Source organism: Micrasema longulum, unplaced genomic scaffold (assembly GCF_059751315.1).
Source record: "Micrasema longulum isolate JH-2025_06_02 unplaced genomic scaffold, ASM5975131v1 h1tg000340l, whole genome shotgun sequence".
Classification (NCBI taxonomy): Eukaryota; Metazoa; Arthropoda; class Insecta; order Trichoptera; family Brachycentridae; genus Micrasema; species Micrasema longulum.
In genome coordinates this window covers 1,332,954-1,351,381 of record NW_028277543.1, presented here as the reverse complement: position 1 = coordinate 1,351,381, position 18,428 = coordinate 1,332,954, and the positions used below count along the sequence as shown (strand labels likewise).

Genomic DNA, 18,428 nt, shown 5'->3' with positions numbered 1-18,428 from the left:
AAAAATAAATAAAATAAAAATAAAAAATGGTATTATCTAAAATATGTTTATGAAAACTAAATATATTTGTTTAGAATAAGAATATAATCAAATGAAACACTTTTGTAAATTGTCATATTTTTTAATGAAAAGAGATCATTATAAACAAATTCATTTATAAAATGAAATTATTTACAAGTATGTACACAGATCGATCCAATAAAGTATTATATGTCATTTTTATTTCTTTTTACTTGCCAACGCCTTTTCAGCTCCTTCTATAAACCTTTTTGGAAGTTTATAAAACTCTGTTAGATGTTTGGCCAAAAAATATGTCTGGAAAATATTAAGAAAATTTGTTAATATATAAATATATAGTACTATCTCCTGTGTCCAGATGCCAGCAAACATATTCGTAATATACATGTCAGCGACAAATGACGTTTGTCAAAAATCAATCTGAACTGGTAGCAACTCGAGAAACAAAACTGGTTACATTAATTGTCTAGATACGCTGTATTAGACGTACCAATCCAATACACAGTGCAAATTATATGTAAATAGGAACGCAGAAAAAGTATCAATATTTTTAGGTATCAAGTGCATTTTTATCGATACCTATACATTTGTATTATTTGACTCAATGAGTACGTTATAGGTATTGAGTATTTTTTCCTTTAACTTTTAAATAAACATCGGCCAAAAGAATTAGAACCCAAACCTCTAAAATTATCATAACATCAAGTTGGCAACACCAATGCGTCGCCAACCGAACCAACTGACATCTCATAAATTATGAGATGACCCATTATGTACAGTCATAATAACTGTACATTATTTTTATCCATTGTATTTTTTCATTTTGTTTCTATGTTGTTTTATTATAATTAATATGTAACTTTTAATGGTCGATATTATTATTGTTGTGTAGAAAGCCTCAATAAAGGGAAAATAAGACATAATACATCATATTTTTTATGGCTGTTGCGTGAATAAATATATATTATTTTCGAACCATAAACAAATTGTTGCATTTTTTATCTATGAGTCCGTACGAATAGCGTTTGCAGCCTATTGCTTTCGAACAATTATGATAATGCTTTAGGAACGTTCCATAGAAACAAAAAGACTTATTTTTTATGCAAATTATATCATATGGCGCACCAGCAAAGGCTGCCTGTCGATAAAAAAAATAATAAGACAAATTGTCTGAACTCTCTGAGATCGTTGAGTAAGCTGGCATCAACGTCGAGTTGTGTTTTCTTCACGGTCAATCAATGGGACATAGCTAGGAGAAGAAAGAGTCGTACGATAACATATAAGAAGGGTTTTACCTGATTTCCTTGGACAAGTAGCTGGTCAAACTTAGAGCCCGGACTTTTGGTTATACTACATGATGCTGCTACTCCGTGCTGGCACTCTTTACTCAAGGCGGCTAAACTTATTCCATAGTAGTGGAGATTACTCACTAACGTCACCTAGAATCCACAATATATAATTACTAGTCAGTTAAAATCAGTAATGGATAGTCAAAAGTTTTTTTTTAACCACTGAACTTCTTCATTTGATGTAAAATATTGTTACCTTTTTGTTTCCAGATCTATTCGCTACTTGCATCGTAATCATGGGAAGTTTCCCTGTATTAACTGTAGACGAGCCATCGGCGAACGTCATCTCCGTACAGTTGGTCATCTTCTTCAGAATTGTAGACTTAAGATTCTCCCACGTAATGTGTACGTCGGCATTAGTAATATGAGATAAGTGAGGGTCCACATTTACTAAACTAAAAATAAAAAAAACATGTGATTTACAGTTATTCCTTTGATTTATTTAAAGCTGATAATATTTGTGTCCGGGCGAATGAAAAATAATATATAGTTCTGTGTGTGATTAGTTGATAATGTATTATCCTCATTATTTTACAACAATGTCGGAGCAGAAAATTTTCTTTTGAAAGCCGTATTGGGCCTGCCACACACTCGAGTGGCGTGGGAAGTAGCGAGGAGAGGAGGCAGAGACGCAGTGTGGCAACATTACTCGTCATGTCGCTCGTCATGCTCCTCGCTGTGCCCATCGCTCCCTATTTTGTAGGTTTTTTGAGCGCGAATCAAAAGGCCGGCAATATGAGCGTGAGTGAATAGCCACATAATCGCGCGGTCGCAGTAAGCATCAAGCGCTCACACAAGACGCTCACGTCATTTTTAAATGATGTATAGTACTTTGTATGACATTTTTTTACTATTTTTTGTATTTTTTTTTTTTACAATATGCAGAAGAGGTGAAACAAAGTACCTTTTTTAAAAAAAAGGATAATTACATATAAATGAAATACATATTAACTGTAAAAATAGCAAACAAAAATCCCACAAAGGCATGGCCTGTTCGTGGGTATACAAGAAATGTTTATGAATTTTTGCTCCTATAATAAATAGACAGATATAATATTTTTGTGTTATATAAGAAAGAGAAAAGAAAATATTATGTTAAAGACTATAAGGTACTTTTTTATTTTATAGTAATTAAAAAAAATATTCCATCATTCCATATAAATATACATTGATATAATTAGCTGTACTAAAAATGCATCGCGCGCACGCTGTCACAGTTTCATCGTCCATTGTACAGAAAGACAAATGACAAGTGCGGAACGTCGCGATTAATTGCGCGAGTAGAGCAGAGTGTGGGCGGAGAGGGCAACATCGGGCGAGAAGGCGGCAGCGCGAGAGGCATGAGCATGAGCATCGCAAGGAGCATAGTGTGGCGGGGCTATATAATCGTAACAATATTTTTAAACTTTTGGTGCTCATTTTTGCATCTGAAAAAAAACAGACGCGACACAAATACTTTATTTACATGAAAATATTTGTTTAAAATATTTTTTTTTATATTTTCATATGACATCTGTTCGGACAGATTAAGAATACAGTTCTGTGTGTAAAATAAAACCAGAACTCTAGATGAGTGTTTTTCATTCAATGGCTACTCTAGGTAAAAATGCTGAAAAGGGAAATCGCGTGGACATAACTCCGCCTCGAAGTGTTAGGTGGAGCCTACCATGCTTGAAGTCCTGGGTTCGATTTCTAAGAGAGTGGACATGAAATATTGGTTGTAAAGGTAGTTTTACACTGCAATATTTCATTGTCCCTGGACTGGCACATGAAGCGATAGACTGACCGAGATATGCTGCTTTGGAACTCACTCAGAAACCAATGCTTTTGTGATTTTCAGGGGTCAGACAAATGTTCAACAAGGAAGCTGTGGAAATGTTGAAGCGTCGCTAGAAGAAGTACATACAAGTTCAGAGAGACTACTTCCAGAAATAAGGTACAAAAACTTCTTCTAAATAGGTCAGAGGTAGAGCATATTAATCAACCCTCGTACTGTTTTAATGTTTCAAAGTGAACATAAAAAAATTAAGTCCCCGACTAAGGCTCTGAATCTGCATTTCAAATTATTTAAACCTCCTAATGAGTAAGTTTTAGTTAATAAGTTGTGTTCTGCAGAGTGATTTTCAAAAGGAAAAATATGTATTTGCCAAATTGATGATAACATCTTGTGACATTTTAAAATGATTGCATTTCAGTTAGTAAAACAAAAAAAAAACAATGATTTTTCGGTAAAGTATCATCTAGAGATTTAATGTCATTGACAGTCCAAATCTTGACATAATCTGGGAATACAAGTGAAATAAACACTGTGTCTCAACCGTGGGGCAGGAGCTAATCGGCCCAATAAGCAATTATACGCATCTTACCTTATATTTGTCTGTCGATAACAATATTTTATAGTAGTTATATTTATGGGAAAATAAATATTATTTATTTTAAATTACCGAGATTGTTTATAATATATCTTAAAGGTTGTCTCTTTGAATAATAGTATTTCAAAGGGTTTTTCCTAGGGCTTATTTTTCTAAAATATTATACAGTTAGTGGCGCTCGACGTTGCCTTTTTTGGCATTATTCATTAGTAGAAGGAATCGGCACCGTGCTTCGTGTTGACATTTCAATCATAATGAAAATAATACCTACTGAATACCATTGTGGTATTTTTTAATAAACTTTTGTACAAATGTTGTACTAAAACAGTGTAGAATATAGCTACATATATTGCGAAGTTACTAATAATGATTTGATAGATTATTGGTAATAATCCTCTGTTGTCAACAGCGGAAGCATAGATATGATGTTCACAAAACCACAGAAAAATAGCCATTTTCTTTACTTATATGTACCTATATGTATGTACAAATTAATGAACATTTTTTTTCAGATTACTCTAAAAAAAACCACCGTCGTAGGGCCTATACGGTATTAGACTTGAATATTATGGCCTCACAGTTGGGGCGGCACGCACCAAGAGATCAAACACATTTTGTAAAAAGAAAATAAAGTACATATTTACGTTTTGTCATTGGGATTTTGTAGATTATTTCTCCTAACATAGGCCACTAAAACATTTGTGACTTGACTACCCGTTACTGCTTGTCCTCTCTTAAAGCTGAAAATAAAATAGTCATAGAAATATAGAGGTCAGCTGATTTAAAAAAAAAAACTCAGTTGTTTTAAGAATTACGCGCACTTACTTCATTGGTTCAAAAAGTGGTAGAACTGCAGCAGTTATTTTGTACATCTCCTTAACAGCTGGAGCGGAGAATGTCGGAGAATCTTCAGACTTCTTTCCCAAACTAACTCCACTTTCAGATTCTGTTATAACATTATGCGCTTTGATAGAGGGATGTGCAAATTCTACTTTGACAATAGCGTCAACTCCTTTCTCTATCGGTTGTACTTGAAGAATACCCTCCTGAAATTTACAAAACATTTCGTAAGAAAATCTTCCACTTTATTTTATTTCGTACATTGCAATATCAGTAAGTCCTAAATAGTCTAATAAATACCTATTCTAAAGACCTCACTACTGCACATTTAAAATCATGTATGTTTCCTGGCTCGGGAATAAAATCATTTGACGCCACGGTGCGCCTTAGGGTAACCAAGCTAAGGACTCGGCTGTTTGAGTGTAGCAGCAAGGTGGTTCAATTTTTACCGCTGTACGAGGATGACCTACTCCTGAGACATCGGTCAAAGTTATTAAATTTTCGACCACCAGGCGTGCTAATACTCCATGCTAATTATTTTTTTGGATGTTAGTTTTATTTTTTTTTAATTCCCTTACACGTTTCAGTTCTCATTTCTTTAGTGTAAAATAAGACTTTATTTTCTATAATATGTAAAAGAAATGTCTACAAAAAAATTCAAAAATAAAGAATTATCATTATAACTGTGTATTCAACTAACAAACACCAAAGTTTTATAAAAAACATACACAAACAAACAAACCATCATGCCATTTTCCGTGAGGGTAGGCAGAGAGGATAAAACATCACTTTACTCTGTCTTTGCATACAGACCTCTACATTTTTAAGTAATTTTTTTTTTACAAATAGTATGCAAATTTTCCTTGTTTTTGTAATACATTTATTTTGTACAAGTATTATTCCAAACAAATTTTTTACTAATTCCTTACAATTATTTTAGATAATTACAAGTTGAATTAAGAAGGAATGTCAAACCTTTTCCATTGCTTCTAAGAACTTGGCCATTTTTTTATAGCTTGATTTTTTCACATCTAAACTTCTTTCCGATGGACAAAATGTCGTCATATGATTACTAAAAAAACATATATATCGTTATAAAAAAATCTTTTTACTAAATATAAAATAACTTAATGTCGAATATTAATTCCTGAATTAGTGATACATGTATATGAAATACCATAGGCGCATTAACAAATATTACAGGATAGCAAAAAGAAGAATAAAAACCTTATGTGTGGGACGCTGGGTTCGTGTATTTAATAAAATAGGTTTTCAATTAATGAAATAAAATAGATTTTCAATTAATGTAATATATATTTTAACATATAATCAGGGAAAAAAATAAACAAAAACTCCTTTCTATAAACTGACAAAAATGAGCTTGTTGGAGTGATTGTCACATTTTGGCTGTTTTATTGCCATCCGTGACCCCATATGTGTTTCCTACCGTTTATAGGACAGAAAGCCACATTTCTGAACTTATTCAGGAGAAAAAATGGAATGAGCCCGTTTTGGCCATCTATACTGCCCGCCAGATAGTAATGCCTATGCTCACATGGTGACCTCAGTGTAAAAGATATGTTATCGTAGGCATTCTTACCTGGCGATGACTTTACCCTTCATTTTTTTATTGTATAATGCAATAAAAAACAACAACACTTTTTGATATCCATAATAATTTCGTATACAAGGATTTATTATTTTACTGTACTCTTTTTATATGGTATTGTGTGGAACGTATCTCCGGGGAAAATGGGGGGGTCAGGTGTATTTACGAAAAAATACTACACTTCCTCTTTATTAACCTTTTTTGTGCAACTGGGCCACAATATTAATTATTAAGATAACTTACGCATAAAGTAAATTTGTTTTCAGCGGTAGAACCATTTTCTTCCCTTGTGTTTTGATAACTGACAACAAACAGTATCTTAATAACTCATCCATATCCAAAGGGAAGCCATTTTCGTCAACAGTTTTTACTTCTTTAACAGGTGATTCTAGTAAACTAAGTTTGGGATGGTCTCCATCAGTTCCTGGCACATCATTTTCTCTGGTAGGACTTTCATTAGAATTGTCTGATAGCTCTTCATCATCAATCTCCAGCTGAAATAGATTGCCAAATTTTGTTTTTTTTTACTTTTTGTAGTGTCTATGCACTAACATAAAAATATATATGCTAGAATAAAGTTTAGACCAAGCGATGCGGCCGACTCCGTGCGCTGATTTGGATTTTGCCTTTCTAGTTAGTCGCACGTTCTAGAGTTGTAATAAAGTCTGAATAATATATTGTATTAACAATAATCAGTTTCATTATAAAGTTAACAAAGCTAAATAAAAATGTAATCACTTTCACCTGCAGTATAAGACCCAGAAAAGGATTAAACGTTTTTATTGCGTTTTTTATTTAGAGTTCAATGTTGTATAATTTTTTAATACTTCAATAGATAGGGAGTTTTTCTACTGACATTTCTTGATGGAGTTAAATTTTAATTATAATATGTAAAATACATTATTCAGTTCTGACTATAAATATATATTAATGGATTGTTTTTTTTAAATTTATTTTTTTATGTAGGGTTTGGGGATAGAAGCACCTATTAATTGTTCAGGAGGACGGATTGTTTATTTCTGTAGCATTTTTTATGTGAAATTACATTTTTATGCAAGCCAACATAAGCATTATTTATTTTTCTACTAAAAATGACAAGATTTCTTGTATTTAACTTTCTGTCATCTGCCAGCTTCTGTGCATCCTCCTATGTCAGATTCACGTCCCGTAGTTCTTATAACTGCCGACGAACAATCAGCAGCAGACGTCCAGGACGTCGAAAACCTGACGCCTTGTAAAGCAGGCAAGCGTTAAGGCTTTCAGGAAGCATTAAATTACATTATAAAATAATAGCATTTTTATGCATATTGAAAATATACAATTACATTAGACATGTCTTCTGCCACACTGTCGCTCGTTTCATCAATAACATAAGGCGCTCCCAATTTGGGTCTTTCAACTCTGGTGAACTTTTCGAATTTGCACAAAAGGTCTCCAAACATCTGTAGTGTCTTCACACACTGGCCTCTGAAACAATCACAAAACAAGATTCAATGAAAGTTTTTTTTTAAAGTTGCATATAAGAAACAGGTTAGGAAGCTCTTTAGTTGTTTTTAAAGAAGTGGCATTTATGCAGATTATAATACAATGTTAACACAGTATACATCTATATTTATAGTATTTAAGGGGTTGGATGAAATCAAAGGCATGAAAATATAGGCATTTCTTAAGAATTATAAAAAGCTGAATTTGAAAATAAAAAGAGATTCAATTAAACACTAGATAAACTATTTTTTATATAGTTTTCATGGCGTGTCACCTTAAAGGTGTTTTGCCAGTGTCATGTCAAATATTGTTTTTAAATAAAAAATAATAATATAAACTTATGAAAGTGGATAGGACGACATCACAAACGAATCTGGTTGATTTTGAGAAATTCCAATAATAGTTTGGAGATAGGAAGTTTAGAAGAGTGAAGAAGGGTTTGCATGTTAGTAGGAAGGTGGGATATTTCAGGAAGGAAGGAATCCATGATTTATCGGGCACAAGAAGAATATGCGGTTGAGGTCCTGCTCACCTAAAAGGCACTCACACATTGGGGAGTCTAATACCTTTAGCCTTGGCAGGTGGGATCCCATACAACAATGCCCCAACCGCATTTGGCAAATGGTGGACGTTTCTTGTTTGCTGAGTATAGCCTTTTTGAACCAATGACTCTTTAATATATCTGGTTGAATCAGAGCGTAGTGTTTCCCTTTGTAGAGTTTGCTAATGTTCCCCTGTTCCGTCCATCTTACCGGCAATTCTTCTTTTGTGGTGACGAGAATGTCTTCGATGGGGTATGGGAATATTTAGTGTCTCCACAAGTAATAGATTTTAGGTAAACTACTAAGAACCCTGTGAGGCACAAAAGGGGTCAATAATCAAATTGATAACTTGGTCTAAATATTTTTATTGATAATTTTCGTGAAAATAGAGCAAAAACTTGATATTGTATATAAAAAAAACATTATCCAATAGTTTTTTTTTTATTTTATTGAAAATGTATATTTTGTCATGCCTCTGAGTGCATCTAACCCATGACAGAGCTTAACAGTATTATTTTTTAAGTATTATTTCTATTATTATTATTAATTATACACTAGCAGATATTAAGCTGATGCGTGTATATCAAGTGTACATGGTTATTAAACATTAGAAATTGATGTGTGCATCTAGGCGGTTTTTTAATACATTAACTGATCTAGCACCAATCACTTTCTCATGAAAGCCATTCCATTTCTCCACGACTCGGTTTGTCAGGAAGTTCTTCCTGGGGTTCAATGAGAAGGAGGTAGTTACGGCATTAATTTAAAAAGAGGAACTTTTGATTTGACATTGTAACTCAAAAAGCGAGGTTAAAACATGAAAAAAATTAAGATGGGGGAGAGTACATCTTTATATTTGAAAATTAAAAAGCCATAATAGGGACACACCTTACTACTTGTGGCAAATCTGCCGTACAATATCCGGCAATTCCAACTAAGATGGCCGCCTTATTATCTGTCATGTTAACAGACACGAGAGCACCTTTTTTGAACAGCGGTAATCTCACTCCTCGGGGAGGAATGTACAGATGACCCCTGGTGACGTGATATATACCATCCTGAAACTAAAAAAAAAAACAATTTACGTAATGTAACCTAACTTAGTACAGAAATAAATTGGATCTAGCAAAAACAAGGATGATTAGAAATATGTGAAATTGTATTATAAAAAAAAAATTCAGACATAAAAACAATTATCATTTCCCTTTCCACACCTAGTGGTGTATAAGGCAGTGCATTTGTACACCAATCCATAGCCGGATCCCAATCCAAACATTTGTTTTACCTACATTGTTTTGAAATCGAAATATTTCGTAGTCCCTGGACTGGTACCTGAAGCGTAAGACTGATCATCTTACCTTCATGTAACAAAAATGGTTACCGATGCAGTGCCGAAATTAGATTCGGAAAGGGAATTATGATGATGATAATGACTAATATTGAGGTATTTTGTTACGAAAATGGCGCTATATAAGTTATCCATAATAATAATAATAAAAAAACAAGTAGTGGTTTGGCTAGATACCGGATATTCCGCGAGCCCCTAAGCCGGATAGCCAGATATCCGGCCAACTGTTTCATTTTTTCATGAAAATATATTTTTAATCAAAAAATAATTTTTGATAAACATTTTTTATTTGCACTGACTAATGATTTTAAGGTATCCGCCGGATACTAAGCAACTCTCCAGTATCCGGCTGCATAGGGCGAATTCCGAATAGTTATCTCTAGTCATTACCCAATCAAATTCCCTTATGGTATGTATACATTATGTTTTTCCCTTAATGGCATAAATCATCATTTTTAGAGTGGAGTAAAATAATATATAGTAAAAATATAATTACTTTATGCAAAATTTAGTTTATGACAATATTTAATCCATTTATTTATTTATTTTTTTGGGTAAAAAAACAGTATGACACAAATATTTTTTTTTGTATACTAGTGTAGGACACTCATGCACACACCAAAAAATTGTTTAAACTTAATACAAAATTTTTAATTATGTTAAATATTACAATTGTAAAAGATAAGAAATGAAAAATATGTATATAATAATAAAGTCAATTAGATATCCGCTTCTCTCAATATTTCTATGATTTTTGATCTAAATTTGCATACATTGTCATAAAATATATCAGCCTTGGTAAATCTATTGTTATATTGGTCGCATATTCTAGGTATTGTAGATTGTTTCAAATAGTTTGTTGACGCATTATCTGTGTAAAACAGAAGATTTTGTCTTGTTGGTCTAGATGACACATGGAATGGAAGTCTTTCAAGTAGATTAAGGAATCAATTTTATTATTTATTAATTTGTATAATTTTTTTATTTTTTTTACATTTTTTTTTTTTTGCACCACAACAGGCCAGGAGGCCTAATTACAGTGGTGAATTACATCACAGAGCACCCAGGCTTGAGAAAAATTACATTTTAATTTTTGTGTTCTCACCGGGAATCGAACCCGGAACCTTCCGTGCGTGAGTCAAGCGTCTTGACCACTACACCACGGAGGCCGCTGGAAAATAACTGGTTGAACATTATTCTTCGATTTTTAAGAGAGTTTATTCCATGGTACTGCATACTTTAGCATAGTTAGAGAAGTTATGGTTTAACCGGTGGTAGACCTATTTGAAGAATTTTTGTTAGAAGTCATTTAGGCTCTTTACAGTCGGTATTTTGAAAATAGTTCATTGAACTGTAAAAAAATAAATAATAATGTATGTGCTTACTCTGCTAGCTACCGTGTTGAAAATTGTCAGTGAGGGTAGCATGTGTGGACATCGCCACATTGCAAACACAGTCGGGTAAAGGACATCGAACATCTCCATCATAATTGGAATACTGTCGACAATGTGGATACCCACATCCTCACCCGAGTGCGTTGACACTTTCATAGACGAGAGAGGCGCTTTGAGCGGCACCAGCTCTTTCAAGTCATCCTCGTTAAGGCAGGGAAAAGCCGCCTGGATTTTTTGCACCAACGACTTCCTAAAAACAACCGAACAAACAATTGGCAATATTTTTAACACATGCAGATATTCGTAAACAGATACTAGGTTTTTTCAAAATAAATATTAAGATAGGAAGACTTTTGTAGGTGTCAGATTGATACAAAATTATGCTCTAGAAACTAGCCGTGGTGACATAATTATCTAGTCATTTTCGCATTATTCAGAATTATCGATCAGACTATCAAGAAGTACGAAGTCCGATAAGAGCAAACTATTTATGCATATTCAATTATTCAACAATAAAGCAGATATACTAAAAAGAAAATCAAATCTTATTATTACCTTGCTGATCCTTTTAAGTTGTTGTGGGATTTTACCTTGTAGGGTTTTCCGAACATTTCTTAGATGTTATATTTCACAGCACAATAATAAATATATATTTTTTTTTAATAATTTAAAACACACGCAAATAAGTCGTAAAAACTATAAAACATAAATTTCGACAGATAACCTCTCAAACATTTCACTAAAATCACAATGTTGCAGCAGGAGTTAAAATTTTATGTAGTCAGCAAATATCATTAATTCATTTCTTATTTCAGTGTGCGCAATTCACTGAATTTACCTAAATTTTAAATATTGCACAAAACGCAATCACATTTGGAACATTGACATTGAAACGAAAAATGAAAACCATAGATTTCTTATGACTGTATCTGACATTTGACAACTGACGCTTGGGATGGGAACATTTGAGATAATATTTTATCGACAGTCGATAACTTAATTAGGAAGTTCAGTGTCTTTTTTTATTTGTGAATAGACCATTTAACTAAGCCATTTTTTTTTAAATTTTACATATTGTTTTATCATTGCTTTGTTTCTTTAAAGTTTTGTATTTCTGAAATAACTACTAAGTTTAGTGAAGAAGTTCAGCTTCTTTATTATTTATTTGTGAGTAAATTATTAAACGAAGCCAACTTCTTAAAATTTTACATATCGTTTTATTATTGCTTTGATTTTTTAAAGTTTTGTATTTCTGAAAGAACTCCACGTGTGATGTCAAAGATTCTTCTCTGTAAGTTCTTCCGATTGGTTCGTTTCCGTCAAAGCAAACCGGATATCCTTCACAGCTTTCATATCATCGGTTGATTCATATGAACCAATGACGTCATTCAAAGTAGTGCGTTTATATTAAAATATTTTTCGTATATTTTCAAGAAACTTTGCCGTACAATCTAATGCTTTTATTTTTACCGAGTGCAAGAAAACATTTTTGTATACAATTTCCCGTAGGGCTTAAGTTCTTTATTATCTGAAGGTTAGGTCCCAATTGATTCGGGCAATTGGAGTTCTACTGTACATTCATAATCAAAAATAATAAAATGCGTGCTATTTTATTTATGCAAAAACATTTATTCTTATGTTTTCGTGCGTCATAAAAACTTATTTAGAAACCTTTAATAGGAAACCTTCGGAAATAAAAAATGCGCAGGGCTCTCGGCAAATGTGACAAAGGAGTGTCCATTGCTGACGAAAAGCTGTCCAACATCAAATACGCAGACATCACAAAACTTTTCGCCAAAAGACCCAAGTGAACTCCTGAAACGTGTTGAGAATGAAAGCAAAGTATTTGGACTGGAGATTAACCAGAATGAAACCAAAATAATGACTATTTACCGGTTTCAGAGGTTTGGTGATCTCGGAAACTCATTTCAAGGTCTATAAATTGTGAATAAGTTTCTCTTCTTTGGATCTCAAACTGGCACTGAGGGGAAATGTGCAGGAGAAATCAAACATCTCATCACCATTGTCAAAAGTGTCATGTCTAAGCTCGATAAAATCTGGAAAGATAAGGGCGTGTGTAACAGAACCAAGATAAACCTCGTTAAGAGTTTGGTTCACTCCGTTTTCCTATATGCTCTAGAAACATGAATTATTAAAGCAGTAAAAAGATGAAAAACTGACGCTTTTATAATGCAGTGTTGGAGACGCATGCTCTGAATCTCGGGGACAGCTAGACGTACCAATGAGTTGATTATTTCGGAGTTGAATCTTAACGGTTGAACTCTATTAAATGCTTGCCTAAGGCGCAGTCTCCAATTCTTTGGACACGCTGCGCGTGGCAATGAGGATAACCTCAAGTCATTGGTCGTGGTCGGTGGTGCAGAGGAAAATAGAAGAACAAGTAACACTATGAACCAATCAGGTCAGGACATCGGTGGGCACCTTAGTAGTCATAGCGCTGCATGCGGCACAGTCAAAGGAGAGTTGGAGAAAAATTGTCAGGGCAGCCACAAGGAGTCGCGATCCTCAGTCATAAGAACAGTGACTAAAGGGAATAATGTTTTTGATATTCGCTTTATAGTGTCGTATATGTCACATATTTTTTTTATGATACGGCGTGCCTGAAAAACTGCTTTCACTTTATTTATATCATTTTTAGTAAGGTACAAATGGTAAATAACAAAATTAATTCTTAATTATTACATTGTTTCGAAGTTTTCATTTTCATGACATTCTTTCTGTTTTCGATGTCGTATTTTCAAAGTACTTTTGTATTTAAATTATTGAATGAATATTTAAGTATTTGTATCTACCTACATGGTTTTACATGTTTTTAATACTGTCAAAAATTAATCCATATCATTTGTCGCAAAAGTGTGATTCATTGTACCCCTTAAATGTGGAATAGCGATCATTTGTTGTAATTTATTTAAAATAAATATTGAATAAAAAATACAAGAGAATAAATATTTTCCCATGACCTTTGCAACTGTTCTTATTTCTGATTAATGAAATAGTTTATTTTTTATTTGAATCGATATTGACGAACAACACTATGAGCAGTGTTGACCACTCGAAATAATATGGGAATAAGTTTTTCACTGTCCATTTGTTCAATCGTTTTGCACAGTACGCTATAACAAATCATTTTTCCGGCAAATCATTTTTGGTTGATAACGGGCGGGACGGGAAATTTGACATATTACGAAAATAATAAATGATGAGATCGTAGGTGCGCGCTGTTCGATTGTTTTATTGAGTTAATTAACGCTTTATATATTAAGTTTTGAAGTTTTATGTCTGAATTTAGCGCAATAAATCTAAAAAACCACTGTTTAATAACAGGTGTATGTTATTTTTCGGTTGTTAGCGAAATTTCATACGGATCAATAATCTTAACAAAGGGTGATATTTAGTTTGTTTTCATTGGAATATGAATTGTTTCGTGTATTTTTAGATCTGTGAGAAATGGAGAGACCTTTGCGTCCGCGTACAGCCCTTAATGAATGTGTTAAAGTGGTTGTGAGATGCAGACCAATTTCGGAAAAGGAGCTTGCCGAAGGACATAATTCCGTAAGTCCATAAATGTTTGATTAATTTAAATTTATTCAATGGATTTCTATATTTTAATGTCCACATATGAAAAACATTCCATTTATTTATTTTAATGAAACTGCTCCTTTAATTCCGAACATAAATCTCGATTTAAATCATTTAAGTGATGCTAATAAAGCTGATAGAAAGCCGGTGCACTCCTTCATTTTAATCAATAACTTGAGCATAAAACCTATAATAATATTTGTAATAGGTCGTTAAATTCCACGTAAATTATTATTTTAATTTATTCAGTCCTAGGTTGCCACTAAAATATATTTTCTATAAAACTGTGTAAAAACTATTTACCCTTATCGGTAATAATAAAATTAGCGGTGTCTGTGTAGTGTCCTGCTCACCATTAACTACACATAAAAAATATATATTTGTAATAATAATGGTCCATGGGGCAATACATCCTCACAACAATTACCTACATTATTTATTTATTTATATATCAACGGTTCAAGGAACCTTTTACAGTAAAAAGTTTTACAGAAATAATCACAGCAGTGAACAATTCATTATGTAATATGAAATATAACTATATAATTCAACTGAATAATTAAAACTAAACAAATTTGTTAAAGTAAAATATATTTTTTTTAAATAATCACAAAAACGTAAAAAAGAAACGTAATATATCCAAGATGACAAATTAAAGATAACAATTAAAGTGAAAAAATCGTATGCTCTAAATATAAATATAACAAAGTAAAATTGAGAATAATGTAACATAAACATAAAGTGGCTAGTATTTAGCTAGGTAATAATGAAAAAAAATATGCTACAATAATACTTTATAAATGATTCGTTTTTTGGATCAATTTTAAATTTGTTTTAATTTGACACTTAATTTTTAAAACAATGTAATTATTTATATGTAGGTATATTAAATAAGTGAAAAATTATTGCAACACAGAGGAAAACATTTTTTAGAAAGGGATGTGCATGTCTAGAGATTAACAGGGCTTATGATCTGTCATTGGTTGTTTTTATATATTTTTTTGTTTCCTCAAAGCCGGGTGAATATTTTTTATTTATACATAAGTACACATACTTGTACCTAACATGATTCTCTGATAAACTATGTTTACGTGGCCACTTTACACACTGTGTAACATTCATAATTCTGCCCATGTTTAAACATCCACATTTCCTCAACTCTTCCATCTACTGACTTTTGATAAGTAAATGACCTGAAACCTTTATTGATGTGGGTGAGATACATATATGACTGAATTATTTCAGCTACTGGGCAACACCTAAAAATACTTGACATGTTGTACAGTCTGTAAAGTGGCCACTAAACCCTTCAATGCCCAATTTTTCTAATTCTAACTAAAAACATATTTTTATGTATGTTTTTTTATGCAAATACTGGAAAAAATAACAAAAAAAAACAGTTTTAATTTCATATTTTAGTTTATTTTTATTTATTTAACTTTTTGTACATAATGTTATTTTTACATTGACAGGCTTATTGCCAAACGGCAATTTCTTCCAACCAACCAATAAAATAAAGTTTTGTTTTTATACTTCAAGTTACAGAACATATTCAATAGAAAATAAAGATTAAAATGCGAAAGATATATAAAAATAGAAATAAACAATTTGTTTATAAATTACCTTAAATCAAAACTATTACTCAATGGGAAAAAGGAAAGAAATCACCCTTTGAACTTAAGCTAAATTACAGTTTTGACAGGATACGTGCAACTGACTTTTTGTTTCAAATTTTATCGAAAAATTTTACCCTGGTGGCGATTTTTTAAAATAAATTATAATGACTAGAGTATGTATACAATGTAATAAACTAGTCGCCGAGTGATAAACATGTTTGAAATCACTTTTATACACCGATCATTGGTATGTAGCAGATTGTCTACATTGGGCATTATAGGGTTAAACCAGCCAATGACAGGTCATAAGCCCTGTAAATTCCTTGACTTCCATGTTCCCTTCACGAAAATGTTTTCGCTCTCTGTTGCAACAAATTTAAATAAATAAAAACTACTTTGACTTGTAATGGGCTGGTATTCTGAATACAATTATGCCATGTATTAGTGTGTTTTTACTTACTAAATATTTTATTTTAATTTTATTTTATTTGGAATTTTTACAGCTATTACATAAACAAAATAAGTAGAAAAATTTTAACAATACTTAAGCCAATTAAATAATCCACTGTAAATTTAATGACACATAATATATAGGAAAAGAGTTTACTTAATTGTATGTGTGTGACGTTTGTATTCATGTGTATGTGAATGTGTGTATGCGTAAATGAATGAGGAAGAGGGTGCGTGTGTGTGGGTGCGTAAGTATAAAAAAATAATTGTTTAAAACTTAAATCAAGAAATGTTATAAATTGCATTTCTTAAAAGTATGTTAAATTTCAAAACCGTATTCTGAAATATTAGCATTTTATTTTAAAATTTAACTGATACACACTGAATGAATAATGTGCGATGAGTCCCATACAATACGAGTACGGTAGGTAACCACAAAATGCAGTAAATACGATATAATGTCAACAATAATGTCAATATGCATTATAGCGCGCTGTAAATGCGTTCAGAATACTAGCCCTGGGGAGTAAAATCAAACCTTGTACACAAACATTCTCAAAATATTATTGATGAAATTAGTTATTTATTCTGCCATTATTCTGACATTAAAAGTATAATCCATACCAATATGTTTTACCATTTTACACACTGTGTAGTATTTACCAGTCTGTCTTTGTTTGAACATTAATATTTCTTCAATTCTACCAACATCGATTTATAGATAGAAGAATTGAAAAAATATGTTCAACTAATTTTCCTTTCAAATAACATAAGACGCAATTGATATAAGAGAAAAACTCCAATCATCCGGATTAATGAGTGCCAGATTTTATTGCTTTTTAAATCATACAGCGAATTAGAATCACATTCAAAACTTACTTAAACATAGCCAGCAAAGTTAATTGCACAATTAAATTAAAATTAAAAACTTCTCCTTTATTTTTTATTTCCTGATAATGATCTGGATGGCATTCCGGATGACTGGAGTTTCGGATAAACGGAGTTCTAGTGTACATAATTTTTGCTATACCTATGTTACAATATCTTTTTGTTGGTTAAATACGTTTTTATCTCAATTTTCGTTGGGGATGTGGGGTTTGTGGAAAAAATGAAAATAAAAATGTAAAATATAAAAAGTAAAAAAATGTGAATCGAACTCCCTCTCTAAACTTGAGCAGTTTTCTCACTTAGAGAGGTAGTAATGTTCTAAATAATATGTGGACATATCTGATATTATTATTTTTTTATTTTTTTTGTAATGTAATTTGAATTATTCAATTTTGTATTCATTTTCTTTAGACATCTCTTATAAAAAATATGCTGTATTTTATATTTAAAATAAAAAAGAAATGCTGTCTACCTCAGAACAGGTATTTACTATACCTAGTGAGAACTGACAGTGCTTACTATGTTTGCTTATATTTAATTTTTCTTATTTGTATATTTTTTTTTTTACCTTCTTTACTGTTTTGCAAACAGAATATAATAAAACTATGCTAATAATAAACGCTGATTTTCGGCACTGAACTGAAAAAAATTTAAAAATGTTTTAGAAAAACTTAAACCAACAATGGCAGGTCATAAGCCCTGTAAATGCATGATTTCCACATTTCCCAATAATTCTTGCATCTCTGTTGAGATTTCGATTTAAAAAAATCATTCGTCTCTTTTGAGATATCGGTTTTGGACATACTCAAAATATTGCAAATATAGTAATTAGTACCGCTCTGCCTGTGCTGTACAAATTTAGTATAATATTATGCAATGCGTTATCTCACATATGTTAGCTTACTTATGCCTTAAAT

At 32.0% G+C, this 18,428-nt stretch overlaps 2 protein-coding genes across 4 annotated transcripts in view; one reads left to right on the top strand and one right to left on the bottom strand.

Annotated features, from left to right (window-relative positions):
* Positions 1-100: 100 nt before the first annotated feature.
* Positions 101-11,888, bottom strand: eIF2D (eukaryotic translation initiation factor 2D). The gene is made up of 11 exons (XM_088225258.1): positions 11,513-11,888; positions 10,949-11,207; positions 9,104-9,279; positions 7,514-7,655; positions 6,432-6,682; positions 5,555-5,651; positions 4,565-4,785; positions 4,384-4,479; positions 1,564-1,762; positions 1,314-1,457; positions 101-315 (listed from the first exon to the last, which is right to left on the bottom strand). Exons 1-11 carry the CDS (start codon positions 11,566-11,568, stop codon positions 220-222), a joined length of 1,737 nt encoding a protein of 578 aa, XP_088081384.1. The 5' UTR covers positions 11,569-11,888; the 3' UTR covers positions 101-219.
* Positions 11,889-14,057: 2,169 nt separating this feature from the next.
* Positions 14,058-18,428, top strand: part of Klp68D (kinesin-like protein 68D) — a 39,338-nt gene continuing 34,967 nt past the window's right edge. The window contains exons 1-2 of one of the 3 annotated variants that reach the window (XM_088225255.1): positions 14,058-14,189; positions 14,415-14,530. In XM_088225255.1, coding sequence (XP_088081381.1) covers positions 14,426-14,530 — 105 coding nt within the window. In that variant the 5' untranslated portion in view covers positions 14,058-14,189; positions 14,415-14,425. Of the gene's footprint in view, positions 14,531-18,428 lie in introns of all 3 variants that reach the window. The other 2 variants (XM_088225257.1, XM_088225256.1) reach the window with 2 other exon arrangements.